The sequence below is a fragment of the Meriones unguiculatus genome, chromosome 2 (genome assembly GCF_030254825.1).
Source record: "Meriones unguiculatus strain TT.TT164.6M chromosome 2, Bangor_MerUng_6.1, whole genome shotgun sequence".
In the NCBI taxonomy this organism is placed as follows: Eukaryota; Metazoa; Chordata; class Mammalia; order Rodentia; family Muridae; genus Meriones; species Meriones unguiculatus.
In genome coordinates, this window is record NC_083350.1 from 170,804,434 (window position 1) to 170,827,742 (window position 23,309).

The 23,309-nt window shown below is 43.4% G+C and overlaps 1 protein-coding gene across 1 annotated transcript in view; it reads left to right on the top strand.

The window, feature by feature from the left end:
* The window catches only part of Lekr1 (leucine, glutamate and lysine rich 1), a 170,043-nt gene extending 149,638 nt beyond the window's left edge, over positions 1-20,405 (top strand). Inside the window, exons 11-13 of the mRNA XM_060378393.1 lie at positions 3,330-3,494; positions 7,179-7,478; positions 19,920-20,405. Coding sequence (XP_060234376.1) covers positions 3,330-3,494; positions 7,179-7,478; positions 19,920-20,330 — 876 coding nt within the window. The 3' untranslated portion in view covers positions 20,331-20,405. The remainder of the gene's footprint in view (positions 1-3,329; positions 3,495-7,178; positions 7,479-19,919) is intronic.
* Positions 20,406-23,309: the final 2,904 nt, after the last annotated feature.

Here is a 23,309-nt window from a genome sequence, read left to right on the forward strand (position 1 = left end):
ATCTACTTTTTTGAGTTCTTTATATATTTTAGATATTAATTCTATATGTGATTTTTATTCGTAAGAATCTTTTCCCATTCTGTAGGCTGTCACATTGTCTGAATGACAGTGTCCTTTGCCATGCAGAAGCTTCTTAGTTTGATGAGGTCCCATTTATTAATTATTGGTCTTAGTGCCTCTGCTAATGATGTTCAGTTCAGGAAGTCTTTTCCTGTGGCAGTGAGTTCAAGGCTTTTCCCCAGTTTCTGTTCTATCAGGTTCAGTCTGTCTGGTTTTATGTTGAGGCCTTTAATCTGTTTGGAGTTGAGCTTTGTGCAGAGTGATAAGTATGAATCTACTTTGCATTCTAGGACTTGCAGACATCCAGTTTGACCACTACTGTTTGTTGAAGATACTGTCTTTTCCCAATATGTGTATCTGACTTCTTTGTCAAAACTCACGTGTCCCATACATGTATCTGGGTTTTCAAGTGTATCTTATTGATTGACATGTCTGGGTTTTTGGCAATATCATGCAGTTTTTATTATTATAGCTCTGTAGAGCAACTTAAAATTGAGGGTTGTAATACCTCCTGCAGTTCTTTTATTATTCAGGATTGTTTTAGCTGTCTTTGGGTTTTGTGTTTAAATTTAAAAAAAAAATTTTTTTTTAAAGGAAAAAATCAGAAAGCTATTGGTACAACTCAATAGTAGTGCACTTACCTAGAAAAAGCGAGGCCCTGAATTCAATCCCCAGCCCCAGAAAAGATATTGCCAGGGGTAAAAATCATTTCATCATGATAAAGGGGTCATCTCAGTAAAAGGACATAATAACCCGAAATGCTCAAATGCATTCAAGTCGCAGCACCTACGTTAAAAGCGAGGTATGGCTTCTCACCATGCTGTGGGATGCAGAGATAGGCATTTGCTTTCAGCTTGCTGGCTGCCATCCTACCTAGCTCCAAGTTCAAAAAGAGACCCTGCATCAAGTGGAGAGTCATAGAGCAGGACACTCCATGTCTCTCTCTAGCTTCTGCAGGTGTGCTCATGGGCTCACATATATACTACACAGAATCACACACAAACAAATTATATATACACACATATAAAATTATATATACAATATATATTAATACATGAAGCAAAAACTGATAGAACTGCAAGGAGAAAAAAAAGTGCACAATCCAGAAGTTAGCATCTTTTTCTTAATAACAGATAGAAAATAGCCAAAACAAAACAGAAAGAAAAAATAGTATGGAAAGTAGCATATTAATTCAGTTTTTAAAGCTATACTGGAAATACTATTAACAAATCTGATATGAGATATTTGTAAAGTCCTCCACTGCCCAGTACTGTACACATTTTTTTATATGCACTTGAAGCATTTGTCGAAATGGACCATATTTGGTGCTACACATTTTGAAGGATTTAAGACATACAAAGTATTTTCTCTGACTACAGTGAAACTGATTTAGTCATTAATAGAAATTTCCCAGGCTTTTGAAAGTCAACAAACATTGAACCTGTGCTTTTTACAACTATATTGTGTAGGCATGTGGGGAGACAGGTGAGGAGTTCATGTGAGGAGTTTTGATTTCTTTTTCAATGCATTGAGAAACCACTAAGAGAATAAAATAATCTATACTTTGTGAAGAACACTGTGTCCCATACACAACATGGACTGGAGAGAGAACAGAGTGGCCTTTGCCAGGAGAATTAGACTCGTGGAAAGAGAGGCATGGTAATGGGGTGAAGACATCTTCTGCTGGGTGTGGAGAGGAGGGGAGAGCTGGGAAGGCATGCTGTGTCCAGACATGGGGAAAGTGAGGGAGAGGCGGCCTCGTGGCCACTGTCCAGACTCCCACTCTGCAGCTTCCCTGTGATTGTCTACCGAAGGCACGCATTGGCGAGTGGCTGGTCTTCAGAAGTGTGTTCTTTCCATCTGAACAGTGCCCTGGTGTCCCATCAAGATCACCAGTAACCTTTCTGCAAAAGTGTAGAATTGTATTTTCAGAGGGCCAGACTATCTCCTCTTGTTGAGTCTACATTTTCCATTTCTGTCCTTCAGGCAGTAAATCCAAACTGACTCTGGGGCTAGTCTCTTAACTCACATTATTTAAACTAAAGGGCTTCCTGTAAACTTTAACAAACTTTCTGGGCCCTGGTATCTCAACTTCAGGGATTCCTTGAGAAATTCAGGTTGACCTGTTCCTTCCCTAACTGACCAGAATCACAGTCAGAAACAGTGAGCTTTGACACTCTCTTCCCAGTTTGTCTGGCATTGAACTAATCACCTGAGCATGGCTCAGCGTGGACCTGGAGTTGCTGGATCTCATCTGGTCTCAGAAGAAGACATATGCAGTTGAGTGACTCTGTTATCGAAGGTTTCTGCTCTCTCTCTTGCGCTAGTAGGTAGAGCCAAAGCCAATAGCTAAAAGCCACATTGAAGGAGATGTTGGCTCAACTACAGGAAAAACTGCTTAATGCTCAGAAATGGAAACTCCTGCCGGGGGAAGGAGTGAGTTATGGTTTCGTGAGGTGCGAGGGACCGTGGAACATCCTTCTGTGTCAGCTCTGTGGTAGAGACCGCAGGGCTGGCACGTGAAGGCAGTCTCTGCTGGCTGTTGAATTCTTGCCCATGCTACAGCCTTACCCAGATGCTTTGCCTCATTTAATCCTCATAAAGGCCCCCAAAGGAACTAGTTATAATCCCACCAGGAGAGCTTACGGTCACAAACTTAAGATCACACACCAAGCGTCAGCTCCACCTCAAACTGAAGTCCTTACTTGTTTTCTAAAGTCCCTTCCAGCACTGCGATTCTATCTGAGTCTGCATGTGGTTGTGGACATCACTGTCTTCTTCTGTCACTGTTTTCCCTTTGTTCTTCTAGCCTCACTCACATGAAAAAGGTCAGCCTGTGTGTGACTCCATAGCCCACTGTGACCATCCATGGAGACACTTGAAACTTAAGCATTTGTTCTTTTTTCAGCTGAACATGGTCTAACCTCAGTATGGGGGGGTTGTTTTTGTTTTTGTTTTATTTTTCTGGGTTCCTGATGAAGAGCAAGTTACCTGTGTAAATGAGTAAGCTTTTAGCCATTTTAAGTGTAAATGACTGAGCTCTTGGTAGTTCCAAAAACTGTCGCATCTGCTACGTTTTCAGTTTTAGTTATTAGAATATTTGGCCCAAGGTTAACTTTCTAAGTTAAAATGTTTAATACTAGAAATTTGTAAGTATTTCAATTAAAAACTTGATGTTTGGCTATTTTAAACATTGGAGTCTGAGAATATGTTGAGTGTACTCATTTCAAGGTAACTGGCCATGTGTGTTCTAACGTGCTCTTTTCCAGATTGAAGCTGAGCTCACCAAGGAAAGAAACCAGCATCTCCTTGAGTTCCAGGAGCAAGCTCTTCTCTTTAAGAAAGAAGCTAAGCTGCAACTTGACATTGAAAAGGAAAAACACCAGGAACTAATCCGGAAGTATCAGCAAGAACAAGAGGACCTACAGATGAAGGTCTGTCCTCACGGTCTGTGCTGAAGCACAGACCTCGCGCTGCCCCCAGGCACGCCTTCCTTTCCATCTCTCTGGTTACCGCACCTTCACTCTGCCCACACAGACACGTGGATTGGTTTGCCTGTTCTTCAGAAAGGATGCTGGACATAAGTTACAGAACACACAGCTACACACTATGGGGATTTGTTTCCTACTGGCATCAGCTTACCTCTAAAACTGACTACACTGCCTGACTAATAATTAGCATGGCTGGATGGTCCAATATCAAAAGTTAGTAAAGTATTTTACAGAGAAATGTCCTTCCTGGAGTTTAACCTTCTTAACTGAAGATATTTTAAATTCTGACTAATTTGGGGTAAGGAAGATATTATAAAGTACTATAAAAAGCCAAGAGTTGATGTACCCTGCTTTGTCGGTTGGTTGTTGGTTTACTTAGTTAGGGGACACCTCTTGCCTCAGCCTCCCAAGGTTGGGATTACAGATGTGTACCACCAAGCAAGGCGAGTTATTCCTGCTTTTGTACGACTTAAGTTGTAGAGAGGGAAGAAAGGAGGGGGAGAGGCAGCAAGCAAGAGAATGAATCAAAATTCAGTGTGAAACATATTTTGAAGAAACTCATTAAGAATCCATGTTAAGGCTATTAAGTAGCTCAGCAGGTAAGGGTGCTTGCCACTATTAAAAACATGAATTCAATCTCTGGGACCCACATGGTGGAAGTAGGGAACTACTTTCTATATGATATCCTCTGACCTCCATATATACACCATGACATACATGTACCTGTACACACACACACACACACACACACACACACACACACACACACAGATGTTTCTAAAATATAATCTTTAATCTTTTTAAATCTTTTTTTAATTCATGTTAGGGGCTGGTGTTGTAGTAAATTAAAAAAAAAATAAACTAGTGTTAGGTATATGAAGTTTATTATTAGCCCTAAGATTATCACTGTGGTATTATCTAACCCACTATCACAAATAATAAGACACAGACATCTGTTAGATTTATAATTGCCTTATTTACCTTGGGCCGGGCAGATATTTCACTTATACTGTCTCAATAACCTCACCATCCCTCTCTTAGCCCCCATCCAGTGCCATCCATCTTAATCCTCCCCATCAGGTATACCTTCCATCCATAATCCCATGGTACTTGCTTGTATTCATCTGGGCCTTTTCACACCATTATTGGAGTTCTTCCTCCCAGGCCATGTGGTTTCTTTTCTACACTAACCCATTGTGGTGTCCTTCTTCCTCTTCTCTTCCAGTCCATCTGTCTCCCATGATTCCCTCTGTCCTCTCCAAGCCTGCGAATTTTAACCATGCCTACCCCATTCTGCTCTGCCCAGGTAGAGGCCATTTAATCAGCCAATCAAGTACGTTTACACAACGAGGATGGGTGTACCAGATCTTGAGTGTTAGTAAGATGCATCAGACCAACCTCTAACAGGCTAGAGAAGTGGTTCTATGTTAAACACATTTATTCTTGCAGAAGACTGAGGTTCAAATTCAAACACCTACACAGCAGCTCACAACCCCCTATAACTCCAGTTCCACAGGACTTAACCCACTCTTAGGCATGAGCATGGTGTGCAGACATATATGCCGGCAAAACACTCAGATGGCACACAATAAGTAAATCTAAAAAATTTTTAAAAAGGATCTGTGTTAAGTATCAGACAGCCTAAGGGCCTCTGTGTTTGTGTGAAGTTGGGCCATTCCGGAGTTCACAGTACATGACACGGGCAGTAGTCCCTGCCTCACTCAGAATGCCCTGCAGGTGCTTCTGTCTGTAAACTCCTGAGGATTTTATCCTTGAATTTGTGAAATTTTAAGATGAGTTCCTATCGAAACAATGAATTGTGTACTGGGAGCTTGGTGCCTCCACTCCCCTGATGGTCTAGCCTGTGCTAGACAGGTCCCCTCATCTTGCTGCATAACTCCTGGCATCAAAGGCTCCACCAAGTGGCCCCTGTCACCTCATGACTGCAGGTGCCCTGAGTTACTTGAGATTTCATGGGCAGAGGGATGCAAACAAAGTAATACCACATTACTTGAAAGGTCTAATTCAAACTTTATAGGTAAAATTTGATTTTTAAATGTTGACTCCCATTTAAAAAATCCAGATATATCTGTGGCCCTCTGACGCTCCTGTCACAAGGACAGCTTGCTCTGTGTCATTGTCAGCTCTGCTGTGGGGAAGGGAAACCATTGTTCAGACCTAACAGTAATAGGTGAAAAGATTAAAATATTAATTTCTGAAATGACTCATGGTGGTGAACAGATTTCTTCCAAAAGTGATTCTTTATGTAAAGTTAACATTTGAAACAAATTTTAGATACATACTGTTTCTAAGCAGTGGTCCACAGAGCTCTGGAAACTCATTTCCAGAGTCTCTGTGGCTAGTTTCCCACTGGAGCATAAGTAGGGGACCTTAGAAGTGCTTCTGCACGCCTGCTCTTCTGTTTCTGTTGTTTGCCTGCTGTTTTATTTGCTTGTTTTTAAGACAGTAGTAGCTCACACTGGTGGAGCACTCACCATGAAGCCATGGCTGGCCCCAGCGATTCTCTTGACTTGGCATGAGCCACTAGGCTCAACTTTTTGTTTTTTTAAGGAGAAAGAAAAGCCTTTTCCATTCCGAAGACTGTGTGCTTTGGGCACAAGGTCCCCTGAGTTATTGTCTCATGTTCTTGTGTAAGGTGAGAAATAGCACGTTTGTACCATGTTCTGGTGTTCTCTGTCTAGAATGCCGTCATAACAGCCACAGCGGCTGCTTATCCCTCAGTTCCATTCACTCAAATTTAATTCGTACCTCTTCAGTCATTCCGGCTGAATTGCCAATGCTCCACAGCCAGGCCTGGCTTTGCGGAGTCTGCTAGGCATGTCTCTCCCAGCTCAGTCATCAGTGTGGCAGATCAGCAGCAGTGACAAAGGGGTCTCACCATTGAAATTAGATAAAAGTGTGACCTGGGGGGTATGTTTAAACATTTACTGGCACCTCACTATCATTACATATAGAACAGTACAGAATTTCTGTGGTCACAAGAAATGGAGGAGAGCTGCTGTGAAGACAGAGCTAAAGTCTAAGGGTACATCTATCCAATATGTAAGAAAGAAAGAGAGAGAGAGAGAGAAAGAAAGAAAGAAAGAAAGAAAGAAAGAAAGAAAGAAAGAAAGAGAAAGAGAGAGAGGGAGGGAGGGAGGGAGGGAGGAAGGAAGGAAGGAAGGAAGGAAGGAAGGAAGGAAGGAAGGAAGGAAGGAAGACGCACAGACAAACTTGCTGTTTTGATGTGAGTGCAGTGCACTCACTGTGGTATTCCCCTTCTGGGTCTCCAAACATCAGGCAGGTACTACTTGGAGATCCCAGAGTTCAGCCAACCCCTCTCCCATCTGGTTGTGGAAACTTGAGTTATCTTTGGCAGCTCGATACTGTCACAGAGATTTCAGTATTTCCAAAGGTCCCCAAGTAGTTCATAGGATACCATTTTAAGAAAAAATAAAGTCTATATTGACTTAAAAAAATATCAGAAGGCCTATATATGTCATAGGATTTGCTTTCATCTGGTAGGAAAGCACCCTGGTTTATGGAAGAAATGTCCTTACAGCAGCAAGAGCTCTGTGGTTCCCTAGAAACAGTTGCCTATAAACTAACATGAGATTTATCTTACAGATAGATGACTTAATCGCAGATGCTACAAGAGACCTGAGGCTGGAAGTGGCCTCGCTCCAAGAAAAACTCCGTGAGTCCCATGCACGATACACTGAAGAGGCCGACTCAAAGTCGAAAGAAATCGAAGACCTGAAAAATCTGGTTTCAGAATTTGAGTGTCGCTTGAAGAAGGAAACTGGCCACAATGATTCCGTTTCAGAAGACTTGAAGAAGGAAGTGAAACAGAAGTCAGATGAACTGGAAAGAGTAATGCTGGCCCAAACAGAGCTGCTGCAGCAGTTTAGCCAGTCCCAGGAAGAGGTAGGATGCAGACAACCCCTCGGTGAAGAACCGGGCCATTTAAAAAGCAAACAGGCACGAAGTTGACAGGCAGTTTGAGGTCAGGAGAGAGTCATAGCCTGGCCTCATGGCACCCCTGGGCTCCCGTGGGACAGTTCTCTTCTTTTTAAGTATTCTGTGTTCTTTGAGACTCTGATGCATGCATACAGTGTATTTCTGTTGGTCATATTCATATACATCCTTTCCCTTCTTTCAACTCGTGCATTCCCCCCCCTTGTTCTCTTCCCAACTTGATATCTGTTTTTGTTTGGTTGGTTGGTTGGTTTTTGTCTTAATAACAGTCCAATTATTGCTATCCCTGTGTCCATGAGTGCTCAGCCATCTTCTGGGGCCTGGTTCATCTACTAGGGAGCCACACCCCTGAAGAAAAACTGGCTCTCTATCCTGTAGCAGCCATCAACAATGCTTCTCAGCTAGGGGTGGGAAGCTCACTCGCATCTCCCTGCTCGCCATGGGATGCTGACGGGCTTGATCTGTGTGGCTCTTCTCTGAGCAGCTTCAGCCCCCACAGGGTTCAAAGTACAAGAGTCTTGCCATGTCCGGGAAAAAGCCCAAACCTATTTCTTAGACTCTTTCTGTTCCCTCTTCCACCACGTTCTGTGAGCTGTGGGGGCTGTGCTGTGACACTGATGTCCTGTTTAGGGCTGAGTCCTTTCCAGGAAACAGTTCTGTGTTGCAAATGATCATTTAACAGCTGCAAGACTAGGACTCCTACAAAGTAGATCTTACTTGCTTTAACAATTGAGCTTTGCCAAAGAGATTTTCAGAGCACATTCTGCTTAAGTTTAAAAAAAAAAATACAGCAATATAAAGATAATTTGACTTTCATGTTTTATAGCTCTGTCAACCTGAACTTGTAAGGCAACTTATGCATTTGTCTTCTATCTTTGCTATGCACAATTATTTCAATGTTTTTTAGACTGAAGAGGCTCCTTTTTATTGAGAAATATTTATCTCTGGCTTATTTATGAACTGCTAAACAGTTTATAAATGGTATAACAATTGATTATACTTGATCCCATTTATGAAAATATAGCGTATAAAGGAAATGGACTATTTTGAATGCTAGGGAGAAGATTTCTTTCGGCCTTACTGGCTTCTTAATAAAGAAGCAAAGGGAAAGTGCTAGCAATAACATTGGTTATTAACAATAAACGCTATTTTCTTGCCATACTTAAATATCCATCCAAAACTTAAAGCTTATGCCACCGTAAGGTGAGGCACTGACGAACAAGCGTGGGCTGTTTCACAGGCTCACACAGTGAGAGTCAAGATGCAAATGTGAAGCTCTGTGGGACCACGTTTCCTCTTCCAGGAAGAATTTCTGATTCTAAATTTCTGGAGGATCTCAGGCTCAGCCCACAGTATCTTCTAGTCTCAACCACTTACTTTCACTCTAAAAATGAACAAAAACAAAGCAGGTAAACACAAAACACCCAAACAGTAAATTCAGTCCAGCTTGGTCTAGAAGAGGAAGGCACCACCATAGGGTCAGGCAGTTGCCTCATGCAGGAGGACAGCAGCTCAGTCCAGGCAGGAGAGGCCTAGGAGCACACTGGAGAAACTGAGGAAGGAGGTGCTGCTGATCTGCTTTTACTGGGTTTTGGTAAATTGCCAACCCCATGGAGAAAATGGGGCTGAAGGAGAGGAGGGCCAAGCCGCTGGACGAGCTAGTCTGAACCCCAAAACAAATGGCAATGCACAAAATGAGAAGTGACTCCTGCAGGGGACAAATACAAAAAGAACAAGGTCATTTTTTAATGTGAATTATCATCTGTGTAGGTGCTAGGCACTATGCTAGATAGGCAGTGGTGTAACTATGAACAAAACGGTGGTGACTTTCTGGGAAACGTTAAAGAAGGCTGTGAGTGAATGGTCGAACTAACACCCAGACGAACAGAATGCTCTAAACAGAAATGTGTCACACGAAAGCCTTAGACTGAAGGGTAGAGACAGCCTCCCTTAAGAGCCTATAACTTACCACTACTTGACAAATTACCCCCAAAGCCGGTGATTCAGACAATAAGAATTCATTGTCTCGTTTCTCTGTTGAAAGATTTATTTACCTATATTTATGTGTGCATATTTGTCTGTGTGGGTATACATATAGAGTTGCCAGTACACACATCCATGCTCACCAGAGGAGGTCAGAGGAGGGATTCCTTCTCTGACACTCTTAGCCCATTTGAGACAGAATCTCTCCTTGATCGGGAGGCTCTCGCTTTCTCAGCTAGGCCAGCAAGGCCCAGCATTCTCCACCCGCAGAGATGGAGTCAACAGGTATGTGAGAGACACTAGCTTGCTGCATTGGTACAGGGTACAAACTCAATTGTCATGTTGTACAGAGAGCACCCCTAAACACTGATACCTCTCTCCAGCCCCCAACACCTCATTTCTGTAAATGAGGAGGTTGTTGTAGTTTAGCTGGGTGTCTATGGTTCAGTGTCTCTTAAGAACTTGGTGTGAGGTATCAAAGAGGCAACAGTCTGAGCTAGAGGCGTGGCTGACAGAGGCTGGGATTCTGCCTTGCTAGTATAAGCAAAGTTAGAGTAACAGCTTTTTTTCTCGTGGGCTGTTAATGGAGACTCTGTGGCTGTTTGCCAGAGGCATCCCTCATTCCATGCCACACGGGCCTCTCCATAAAAGAACCAACCCTGTGGGCTGGCTTCCCTCTAGACAAGCAGAGAAAAGGTACCAAGACAGAAGCCACAGTCCTTAGGTAGCCCAGAAGTGACACCTCACGGCTTTTTTTTTTTTTTTTTTTTTTTTTTTTTAGTTCTATTCATTACAAATGAGGCAGTAAGTCCAATCCACATGCAAGGTAAGGAGGTACCCAAGCTGTGACTAGCAGGAGAGTGGCCTTGAGCCATCAGAAGCTTCTGCATGTGTTGCTTTTTCTGTGATTTGTTATCTATTGCTGTGATTCAGCAACATGGTCAAAGCAATGAAAGAATAAGTTTATTTGGGCTTATGCTTCCAGGAGGCTAGAGTCAGTGATGGTGGAGCAAGGGCATGGCCATGGCTGGCTGGTACAGAAGCTGAGGGCTCAGCTCTTGATCCACACACAGGAGGCAGAAAGAGACATTGGGAATGAGGCCAGTCTTTTGAAACCTCAAAGCCCCCAGTGTGCCCCCAGAGACACACCTTCTGCAACAAGGAATATCCCCAATCCTTCTCAAACAGTCTCACCAAGTAGAACCAAGTATTCAAACATGAGTGTATACTACATCTTCTGGACACACCCTCTGGAGGCGATGTTAGCAAAACTAAAAGTGAAGAGTGGACTTCTTTATAGATAAGAGAGCTAAGGAGAGCTCATCTGGTCACGCCCGTAGTCATGAAAGGTTTTAAGGTTTTTGTTTTAACGTGGACTTCTGGGAGTAGAGCAATGTCTCACAGTGAAAAGTAGCAGTTGTTCTTCCAGGAGACGTGGGTCACTTCCCAGCTCCCAGACGGCAGTTCACAACTGTCTGTAACTCCATTCCAGGGGCCCTGATACCTTCTTTTTATCTCCAAGGACACACACGAAGGGCACAGACATACAGTAAAAACAAAACAAAATATGGACTTCTGAAAGACAGAAAGATATTAGGTTAGTATACAAACTAGTCACGGGTCATTGCTAGAAAGGAGAAAAGTATTGTTCATAAAATAAAGCAAACAATGAAAGAATGCTGGAGGGCAGTTTTCTTTCATGAGAGGGACAAGTAGACTAGGGTTTCCATCAGAACCTACCAAAATATCACTTCAGATTAAACAATGAGACCTGAAGGCTATTTCTTTGGCTAAACATGCCAAAGTACAGAATATGCTTATAAAATAGGAAATGAGCCCATGAAAGTGATAGGATTTTTGAGCAGAAAGAATATGAGCTGTAAATACAGTCTTATAAAATGAAAAGTTCTGTATGTTTTTAACCAGTGTTCTTAGACACTTTAAGTTCCTCAGATTCTGGAGACTTTAGAGCTGTAATTACTTGGATAAAAAAAAAAAATCCCATTAGAATAAAAATAAATTAATGTTCTCCTAAGGAGGCTAATTAAGGTGAAGAAAGTCCTGTTCTCTTTCAAGAGGCCAAAGAGAGAATGGGATTGTTTTTAACTGCAGGAAAGGGTTAGTAGGAAGCTGAGGCCTCTGACAGGCAAATGGGGCCTTCCTCAGTGCCATGACTTGGGAGTGAGGACAGCAACAGAAGGCAGGACAGTGAGGAGGTGCAGTGACTCACAAGACAGGGAACAGAAAACAAAACTACTGAAAATTGTAAAGTTGACTAAGACTCCAAACAGCTCTTGTGGAGGTGGGGGTGGGGAAGACATACACACAACACAATAAAAAAAAAAAAAAAGCTGGAACATCACCAACAGAAGAGAGAACAGGAAGTTAATGTTAGCAAGTAGCACACTAAAGCCAAATTAAACAGGTCATGTATTTTTGGCATCAGTGGTCCCCCTTCCTCATGTGAGTTCCACGTGAATTCTATTAAGACAGTGTGGCCCAATGTAAGGGGCCTCATCTTATGTTCTATAGAAAGAAAACAGAGAGCTCAATCTTTTTGTTGTTTTAAGACCATAAAAAGTAAGGGGCGGCGGGGGGTGGGGGGGGAGGCAGAAGTTTCATATACTGCAGTTTTTGTAGCCCATCTAATGGTAGTTAAAAATATTCAAAAATAGAAAACAGTGCTCCTCCTTAAAGATGGGAACGGAATGGGTGTGTCTGTCTCTATTCCACCACACTGCCATGAAATAAAACTCGGATAAACCCGTCAGGGCAGAGGAAACACGTGAAGAACTAACACCCGATGAAAAAGACAGAATTTTGAAAAATGGAAAGCCAGTTCCTGAGAGATAATGGACTTGGAAAAGTATTGAATCTTAGTAACCATTGTGGGTTTGAGGATCCCAAAGATGACACTAATTACATGGTACAACAAGGAGGCTCAGGAAAGGGAGACACAAAATGCCTGGCCTACAAAGCGAGTCCATAACAGCCAAGGCTACACAGAAAAACCCTGTCTCAGAGAAGAAAAAAGAATGGAGCCCAGAACAGGGCTGATTGAGAGTAAAAGGAGCAAGTAGATTCTCAGGGACCCACTGTCCCCTGGTATCACTACCCACCTGCCTGGGTTTTTTCTCTCTAGCAAAATTGAATGAGAAAGACACTGTATATGCAAATACATCAGAGCATGAAATAGAACAAAAGCTGTAGTGAAAGTCTGTATAGCAAATAGGAGACATCCCATTCCTTGTCACAGACTCCTCTCCCACAGTTCAGACAACAAGGCTTATATGTAAGTACCTAAGAGCTCTCTCTTATGAAATGATCTACCTCTAAATAAAAGACCCATGTATACTTGCCATTGGGGTATCTAAGACAGTAGCTATAGTCATTGGGGTATCTAAGACAAGTAGCTACCTGCCCAGTCTCCCTGCCCAGAAGTGGGTTAGCCAGTAGCCCTATCCAGACACTTATTGTTCTGGGAACTTGGTTTGTTATCATAAACAGCCAAAGACCACATAATATTTTAGAACTGTCTCTAATATTGAAGGATAGCAACCAGAAACAAATGAATACATAATTAGCCCAGCCAGATTTAGTCACCAAATGTGTTGACTTGCAGTGTTTTCTTTTTCAGAGCATTCAAATGTCAAAATTGTGGCTTGAAGGATCGCCAGTCTGTATTTGTGTCAACACACCTGTTTTTATTGTTGGGTTGCTTTGCTTGGCATCCTGCATTTGCTTTTGCTTAAGAAACAAGGAAAGAAAGTACAAGTCAGTGCTATGTGCTGCAGACTTGGGAGACAGCAGGGAAGGGGGGCAAGGAGAATTTGTCTCCAAACTGTTGGCACAGTGGCTCTCTGTGGGGAGTCGGAAATATTGAGTAGGAATCTTATGTAACCTTGTAAAACATTGGGATCATGGATGATCTTAAACCTTTGGATAGCTAAAGCTATTTCCAAATATCAAATCTGCTTCAAAAAACATTGATGCAGGAAAATTTGATAAAACTTTGGATCTATGTAAACCTGTAAGATAGAACTTCATGAATACATAGAATTTGCAAGCACAATTAGCTTATTTTCAAAAGGGAATTCCTTTGTTGGGGAGTCTCTATTTAGTTCAAATGCATATGTAATTGATAAAGAATGGCTTGTTACTCTATAGTAATTCTACATAGGAGAATGAGAAACCCAGTCCAGCCAGTAAGTTATCAAACAAGTGATTCTCAGCCTGAAGACATCATAAAATTACAGCATCAGTTTCTCTTTCAAAGAGCAAAGCTTTTACGGGTCTTGCTTAGGCTTGGCTGGCTGACAGCAGAGACAGAGGAACTGAGAACCCAAGAATTTGGCCAACAAGCATGAGCAGACGTGGGCTCAGCCAGAGCGTCTCCACTTATAAGAAGGAAGATGTCAGGACAGTGACAAATTGGGAAGAAATATGGAGGTATTGCATTGCTGCACTTAAAACTGACAAGATATTAAAATTGAATTGTTGGCTTAGAAGAGGAAATCCTAAATAATGTGTGTTTTAGGCTCTTCTCCCTGATCTTGAAGACCGTCATTCTGAGGGATTTTGTCATTTCTGTGACTTTTATTCTGATAAGATTACAATAGCTGGCTTTATTGTGCTTGCAAGCATGAGTACATGATTTTAATACAGTCTGCCTGGCATCCATCTTCTTTCCTAAAACTTTATTTTGTTTCTCATTCCTATTTTACCAAAAAGCCATCTCTATTGTTTTCCTGTAGAGCTTGGGGTTGAACAGACTAGCTGAAGGGGAGCTGGGCACATCTTCTGCTAAGTCTTACTCATATTTCTGGTTTCCACACCTTCTCCAAAGAGCTTCCTTTTGCCTCAGTTGCCCCCCGCCCCTTTCTCCCCATCCCAGCCAGCTGGCCACCCACCTTTCTGAGTTATATCTGGTTAGAGTTGGTAGAAACTATGTCATCCATCATCTGGTGCCTGGTCAGGACCTCATTAGTGTAAAACATGAACAAGGCCATCTGTGCTTATTCTTCAGTGAAGGCTTCTTTCTTGGCATAACCCCCCAGCAGCACCACTGCGGCCTGTTATGCCAAATACAGCTGATTCCGAAACACCACAAACAGGAGTCTCACCTTCACAATAATCAGGTTACTCTGCAAAGCCTCCTCTTGCTTCTTCTTCTTTTCTGTGTTTGCAGCTGAAATACTCAGTTTTCAAAACAAATATAAACCAGTCACCCTTACATTTCAAAAGGTAGGGAATGGGCCACCACTAATATTGGGAAGTGTAAGTAGAATCTGAGCTAATTTATGTTCTCACTTTTTCACTTACCTACTCAGTGGGAGTATAATTAAGCAATTGTCTTAAGTCCATCTGAAGCAGCCGTTGTCTGAGAATGTCTTGAGACCTCTGTAGACACTGCTCAGCACCAATGGGTGGGCGTCAGGTCCAGAAGCAGTCACTCACCCCTGGGCCACATTACTCCTGGCCTCAGAATAGGACCCTCCATGAAAACTCTCAGTCCCTGCTGTGCCGTGTCCGCCACCTTGTCCCTTGCTCCACCCTACACTGCCTTTCACAAAGCTGGCGTAGAGAGCTGCCTTTCATGCCAATGTGGTCGTGCCAGTGCCCTGCTTGAAATATCTTCCCATGATCCAGCTGGCCCTCTCAGAGCCAAGAAAAATCTCCAGCAATAACATGCTGCCAGAGTTCTTCTCTGACTCCCTCACTTCCTCCTGCCTCAGTGCTGGTCGTTTCTCCTGTGTCTACAGGCCGAGTCTTCTGGTGACCATGTTCCATGCCTGGACATGTCTCTTGCTGCCCCCTGTGCTTGGGAACCCCACTTACCCTTCTCTACCTGGCGCATGCCTGCCATTTCATTTTGACTTCCGGTTTAGTTGCAGTTCAGTAATATTACTTTATGATGCTATGGTAAACTGCAGCCCAGGATAATCTTATGTGAGACATGGAGAGAGCAGTGCATCACTGATCATTCTCATGTTTACAGCTGATTTTCAGCCTCATTAAGCATGTTCTGTCTTACACATTCTTTCTTGTTACTCAGGAAAAGTACGTATTAAAAGTCTGCCACAGCCAGGCGCAGTAGCACATGCCTTTTAGTCCCAGCACTTGGGAGGCAGAAGCAGGTGGATCTCTGTGAGATGGAGGCCAGCCTGGTCTACATAGTGAGTTTCAGGACAGCCAGAACTAAATAGTGAGATCCTGTCTCAAAAACGAAACAAGCAAAAGGAGTGTGCACAGCCCACCCTTCCTCCCTAATTGCAGACCACAGTACCACTTTAGGCCATGTTTGTTTTCACATCTGATGGAATTTTCCACTCCTGTGTCTACTAACTGTAGTCACATCCACATGCTCCCTTATGCTGGTACACTCCATTCCTGAAACAGCAACTTCCTAAACTTTCAATGTTCCACAGTTTCCATAGCCCACACTATCACTGAATAAATTGTAACACCTAAACTATTTGTTGAACAAAGCTGTGTTGTAGTATTAATTTAGGAGATGTGATGTCAGCAGAGAAAACAAAGGTATTAGGGTATCCACCTAAGAAATCATAGTGTTTTGGCACAGGTGAAAGTCCCAACTTCGGACTCTGTTTTCAGTTCAGAGGTCCCCCTGGTTTGGGAAATAGTAGACTTAATTCTTGGTGCTGAAAGCTAATAGCTTTGAAGGATGACTACAGAGTGGCTGCCCTCACACTGAGACCACCAGCAGCCCTCTCCTGCCCCAACTCCCTGATCTTCCTCCCAGCTGGACTGTATCCAGGAGGAACTGGGGCGTGCAGTCTGGGAACTCGTGGCTGCTTCAGCCCTCCCTGGCTAGAAAGCCTGGAGTCTGCTGCCACCGCGCTCCAGCCGCGCCTGCTGCTGTAGTGGCTCTCCGTCCCCCCGGCCTTTCCATTCCCCCTTGCCACTTGCCCTAAGCCAGTTTTCAGGGGCTTGCCCTGGGTATGTTCTCAGTAGAGTATTACTCTCTTTGGAGGCCCAAATTCAAGCTTAGTGAATTGACTGGAATTTGTTTTTCTCTGACGAGGCTGTCGTGACCTCATCTCGTTATTTTTCATAGTAAGCATCCAGACCACTGGCTGTTTGCCTCATTAACCATCCCTAGCCCTGTTTGGTTTTATGTTTTAGGGAAACTGGCTCCTCCACAAAGTTTTCTTGAGCAGGGGTATTTTATACTAATTAATTGAAAACTATTTAAATTTGATTACTTCTACACATTTTGCCAGCCTACTGTATATATAGATAAACAATGTGTGTGAATGTATATAGATATGTATAGTACTGTATATGTAGATAAATACTGTGAATAGATAAATGAAGCAGTAGGACTTTCCTTTTAAAAGAAAGGTTTAATTAATAGAGTTTAGAATTCCTAGGAAAATCAGATGAAAATGTCTCACCAGTTTTCATCACCTTGATGTGTCCTAGACATGAAATGGCCTGTGTATGCCTGCCACATGGCTGAAGCCGAGTTCTCACACAGGCACGGGGCAGCGATAGGCAGCGGTAGGCATCCACTGCTTCAGGGCCGCGATGCCCTCATGGCTTCCGGGTCTTTTTGTGGCGACGATGTCAGGAGCAGCGAATGTGAGCGCTCTCACGCAGCGGCTTATTAATCGTTCTCACCAGCACTCAGGTGGACCTAATGAAAGCCAGATGCCAGAGCCACAGATGCCAGCCGTTTCCAGTTCCTCTAAAAACTAAAAACAAGCAGAGGCAAATAACTGACAAATGGCTTAGAAAACATGGAACTGGGGATCATGTGTGTTTGCACTAAAAATAGAAGTAAGGACCTTTGACCCTGACATTCTAAGGGTTTTTTAGTAACATCTGGAACTGCTCCATAGCCTTTATTTATTCATTTATTTTGTTTGTTTGTTTATGTATTTGAGACAGGATCTCTGTATGTAGTCCTGCCTGTCCTGGAAGCCTCTATGTAGAGCAGGCTGGCCTGGAACTCAGAACTTCCTGTCTCTGCCTCCCTAGTGCTGGGCTTAAAGGAGTGTGCGCCCATATTCAGCCGGTGTTATATTTTAATTACCAAATTTGTAACTGAGTAAAATTTTGTCCCTAATCATGAGAAACTCACATAAGGAAGATGCAGCTCAGCCGGATGATTTCTTATTTAGTTACTGATGGCAGATTAGTCACTATATCTTACAGAGGATGTTTTCCATGAAGACTCAGATGTGGAAATGCCTTGGCTGCTTTTACAAACTAACCTGACTGATAATTCCCATAGTATAATAACTTCAAAGTGTTTGTTTTTATGACACCACTTTGAATGACTGACTTTCCTCCTCTGTGTGTGTGTGTGTGTGTGTGTGTGTGTGTGTGTGTGTGTGTGTAAGTGCCTGCATGGAGACCATGTGGAGTTTAGAAGCTAACGTTGGGTGTCTTCTGCCATCACCCTACACCTTATTTTTTGAGACAGGATCTCTCACTGGATCTGGCTGACACCAGGTCAGCCTGACCAGCTGTCCCCAGAATCCCTAGCAGTCCTTCTGTATTTGCCTTCTCAGCACCAGGATTCCAGACATTCTTTGCCATCCCTGGCTTTTTCCATGGTTGCTCGGGAACTGAGTTCAAGTCCTCGTGCTTGCATGGCAATTATTTTATTGACTGAACCTTCTTCTCATCCTCCTCTCCCCATTTGCAGACTCATGTCAGATGTTGCATTACTTTTCTTAGGGAGACATGAACAAATATCTGTTTGCCTCAGATAGGTCCTCAATGACAGATCACACGAACAGCTCCATTCACACCCAGCTTGCTGAACCAAATAATTTTATGGAGCTTACTTACAGACACACGGGAGTGGGGTTATGGAACAGGAGCACAGGTAACCCCAATACAGCTGCATCTCCAAAAAGTTCCACTCCAGTCTGGTGAAATCTTCCCAAAAGCTTCATAATGGAGTATACACACACACACACACAGCTGTGGGGTGAGTGGGGGGCAAGAGGGAGTGGATGGAATCTCGGGGGAGAGTCTAATGAGCCTCCTTACTCTCTCCTATGAGGAAATGCCAGTAGGCCTGCTCTTGTGAGGGTCTAGGGTAGGTAATCGCAGCTTCTCTGATTAGGATGGCCATATCATGCCCAAGAATGCATTTCACAGTATCCAGACACTAGGAAGAGCCAAAAGCTTATGTTTACTATGGCCCTTAAAAGAATTGCGATGAACTCCACATGTGAAAATGGATCATTCCTCACCTTAAAAAAAAAAAAAAAATGTAGAATCTCAGACTTGGACAGAGCCTTAATGATATCTAATCCAATCTCATTTAAAGCTCACATTTGTTTCAATATATCCCTATGTGTGAGATTCTATGTTTTCCAGATTATTCTGTCAAAAAGTCCCTCCTTACTAAAACACATAGCATCCACTCTTGGGTTCAGATTCCATTAGATACATAAAAACCAGATGTGCTCAACCCTATGAGGTTGCAAGCTTGTTCAGTAAGAGGCTGGATGTGAAGATCCCACTGCCCATGTGTTGAAGGTCAGCCCTATGTGGCTCTTGTTGGGAAGAAGTAGGGGAGCTTTAAGATGCTGGTCTGGTGGGAGGTCCTTCCGTTCCCGGAGGTGTGTGACCGAAGCACATGGTGGGACCCCGGCCGACCCTCCCACTCCACTGACTGGCTGCACCAGGCACTCCTGCTGTGATATGCCACCCTCTCCAGGTCCCGGCACTCAGGGGCTGCCTGATCGTGGACTGTTACCTCCAGAGCCAACAAGCCAAAATAAATGTGTCCCCCTCAGAGCTCACTGCCTCAGACAGTCTTCTCAGTAAGGAGGCACTGACTACTGCAGACTGTCCCCCACAGCCTACGATGAGATTTCTGCTGGAATGAAAAGAAATACATGTTCTGTATTGGGCAATAGTATCCTAAAAAACGATGCAGGATCTCTATATTTAAGTTCTAGTGGAAGCATCCGAAAAATAACTAATATCACTGTTTAAACGCTGTGGCTGCTTTATTATTCTTTTCAAACTCCTAATTTTACCAGTTTGCCTCACATATCGGCCTACACCTTCATTATAAAACAACAAGCACGTGATGACTTCTCAGATTTGTTAGTGGGTATCAGAACACACTGTTGTAGGCAGCAGCAGGCCTGGATTCCTGCTGCAGTTCCACCACACCCTCTGTAGAACCCTGGTCATCCCACCTTACAAATGGCAAGGGGTGAGCTACCCATTCTGTTAGCATTATTTCCAACCTCACACACTATTTTTCATTTCTCCGTCTCATGTAGTAGAGTACTAAAGAGACAGCGAATACAGCCCCTGACCTTCAGCTCAGTTCTGATTTAAATTGTCAGTAACTCTCCACTTACATAAACTGTTTCAAGCCAGGGGTGCTTTTTCCTCATTTCTTTTCAGAACACTTTTCTCCAGGAAACTGTGCGTAGAGAGTGTGAAGAACGCTTTGAACTGACAGAGGCTCTGAGTCAAGCCAGAGAACAGCTCCTGGAGCTCAGGAAGAGTGGAGGAAGCTTGCCGTGTTCCCTCAACAAGGGCACCCTGGCCTACCCTGCCTCTGCAGTCCCTAATCGCCAGGAGCGAAGCAGCGCGAAGCAGAACTGCCCACGAGGCACCAGCACGCCCACCCTGCATGGACTGCCAAAACCCATGGCTTCCCCGAACGTAGATAAGCTCAAGAAGGTCGCCAGCTCCGGACTGCCCTCCATCACCCAGCCGCGCCCTTCCAGAGGCCGAACATCCTCAGTGAACGATGCCAGGCGCAGGTTGACAGCCATCCTCCTGCGCAGCAGCAGGCTGAGTCAGCAGTAATGATGACCTGCTTTCCGGCTCCACCCACGGTGCGCGCAAACACACACACACACACACACACACACACACACACACACACACCCCTTCCACAGCCTGGCAGAGACTCACTGTAACCGGGGTGCCCGACAGATAATTACGTATCTGTCGATGTAATTAACAACGAATGTAAGGCTAGGGACTGAGGAGCCACATTTTTCAAAGGGCCTTAGAAATTGCAACTGGTAATGAAGTTGGTATTCCAGAGGGCTGATTTCCACGTTCATGTATGTATTTTATGGGCTGTGAGTCTGGCCTTTTAGAGACCACAGGTAAAGACTTCTCCACCTAGCGCTTTTGTTATTGTTGTTGTTTTGTTTTGTTTTTCTCCTCCTTTCTTCCTTCCTCAGTTCCTGCCTTTCATCCTCCCTTCTACCTTCCTTCCTTTCTACCATTATCTCCACAGATAGCTCCATAGATGATCTTCACGAAAGATTATATCGGTTTCATTGTCATTTTTCCTTTGTTTATTGAACTAAATAGATGTGATAAATATTCCAAATAGAAAAAGAAAGTCCTTAGTTAATGTCCTAAGTACTTGCTTTAAATATTTGCAGAGCCAATAATCATCAAATGCTCCTCTCCTTCTGACTAGTTGGTTATCGGAGGATTTTGTAGGATGGGTCAAGGTAAAGATAGACAGACTTTTAAAAGACCGTCTAGTGTGAGCCTGGGGACCTGCTACAAATGGTGCTGGTTCCTGTTTGGGGAAAAGTGGTTTGATTCTCAACTTATGACTATCATTTGAAATAGAAAACAGAAGACATGACCATGAAAATATTTCTTGGTGGATATTTTCTGCACTGGGTACTTTTTGGTACACAGCTGAGTTCTACTGAACTTGCATTCTCCAGCTATTGGGAAGAGAACTAACACAAGATTGCTGAGGAGAACGAACATAAGGCTAATTTGGATTCCTTGATTACCCTTGGAAATGGGGAACTGATTAACAGTTTCTATTCTCGGGGTGAGAATGTAAAACAAGATCTGCTATTTAAAGTTACCTCAGAGCTTCTGGCTTGCCTGGCTGCTCTTACCTCAGGCCAGTGCTCATCTGTCTCGTCTCCATCTGTAAGACTGTTTTTGTCTTTATATTTTTATGAGGAGAAAAAAAGAAGACTTAAATCCTCCACCTGGTGCATCGTGGACATTCACTTTCCCCTTCTTGTACAGGAATACTGGTCACAATGTGATTACAGCACATTAAATTATCTATTTTGCTGCAGTATTGATGAGAGAAACTGGTGGTACCTGGTACCCTCACCACTGCATAGAAGAGTAACATCACCAAACAAAATCAAGGTTATCTCCCATCTTTCTAAGATGTAGTGGAGTGCTTTAACCTTGAAGTAGTTCCGCACGGGGCCCCTGGTTCCCAGGCTGCTGTAGGTACGGCATCTCTGTGTTAGGATTAGAATGCTGTCTGTTGTTCTGTCATAATGGCATTTCACAAGAGGGCGCAGCAGTAAGAGTAGAGGTGGCCCTACCCACCTCTGCAGCTAGGAAGCTTGTGACCGGGCGGAAGGAGAGGGTATACTTAGTGAGAGAAGTTGAACCAGAGCCCCTGTCACTTAACCCCAATCTTTCCAGCCCCCAGAGCTCCCCAAGCCTCCATCATGGTTGCTGTCATCAGTGGCCACACTGTTGCTAATTAACATTGTTCCTTCTTTAAGTGCACTCACTTTCCAAACTCGAGTTTGTGTAAGAAGGATAGTTGATTCAAGGAAGAATGACTAGAAAGTAGCAAACGTCCTTTGCTAGTTAAACCTTTTCTACCGAACTCTAGTATAAATGCGCATCTCCTAAAATAAGAAGTGCTCACTGGTGTTCCCCTTCCTTGATAACCCCTTGTGTGATGCAGCAGGGACCATGGCACTAGGTCTCCTTGTTCTGAACTTCTGTTTGCATGTTGAATTATAAATACCTGTGACATAAGGTAGATGGCAATGTGAGCAAAGGCACAGACTGCCTTGGGCAACAATCTCTGTCGTCAGGTTAGACATGCTTTTTCACTATTTTGCAATGTCAGCTCCCCTTGCAGGAGTCATAGGCTTACAATGAGTTTCTTTATTTTTGCTATGAACATAGGTCAATAAGGAAAGTCACATGTAAGCTTTTCTAAACAGATATAACGACTACCATTGCAAAACCTGGTTTCTTAGTTTGTTGATACTCTCTTCCTTTACGGTGAATAACTTGGTAACTAAGAATGGAACCACAGACCATCATGAGATTGTGTTATAAGCTACAAAAGTATCAGAGAAGTATAAACAGAAAATGGTATTTACATTTAGTTTACATTGCACCAACTGAATAGTACAGATTGAGTTACAGGAATATGTATTTGAAGAAGTCCTTAAAAGTAGCACAAGAACTTGTAACCTAGAGGTCAAACCACATCTCCTTGATTTTCCAAGGATGAACTCCTAGCAGGAAGGAGTGTTAGGAGTGTTAAGAAAGTAGTGAAGAAGCCGGGCACAGTGGTGGATGTTTTTTATGCCAGCACTTGGGAGGCAGAGGCAGGCAGATCTCTGTGAGGCCAGCCTGGTCTACAGAACAAGTTCAAAGACAGCCAAGGCTACACAGAGAAACCTTGTCTTGAAAAACAAACAAACAAAACCACCAAGAAAGGAAAGAACTAAAGTAGTGAAAGGATAGAGACATGGCTCAGCAATGAAGAGCACTTGCTATTCTTGCAGAGGACTCTGGCTTGGCACCTGTTGTCACATGGCAGCTCACAGCCATCTGTAACTCCGTCAGGACCCGATGTTCTCTTCTTACTTCCACGGGCACTGCACATAGGTGGTCCACATACATATGTCCTGGACAAACACCTATACACATAAAGTAATAAAATGATTTTAAAGCAGTAAATAATCTCAGATGTCTAAAGCTCCTGAGCAGCTTCAATTACAGATTAATCCCAAAGCTGCCTGCTTGTTT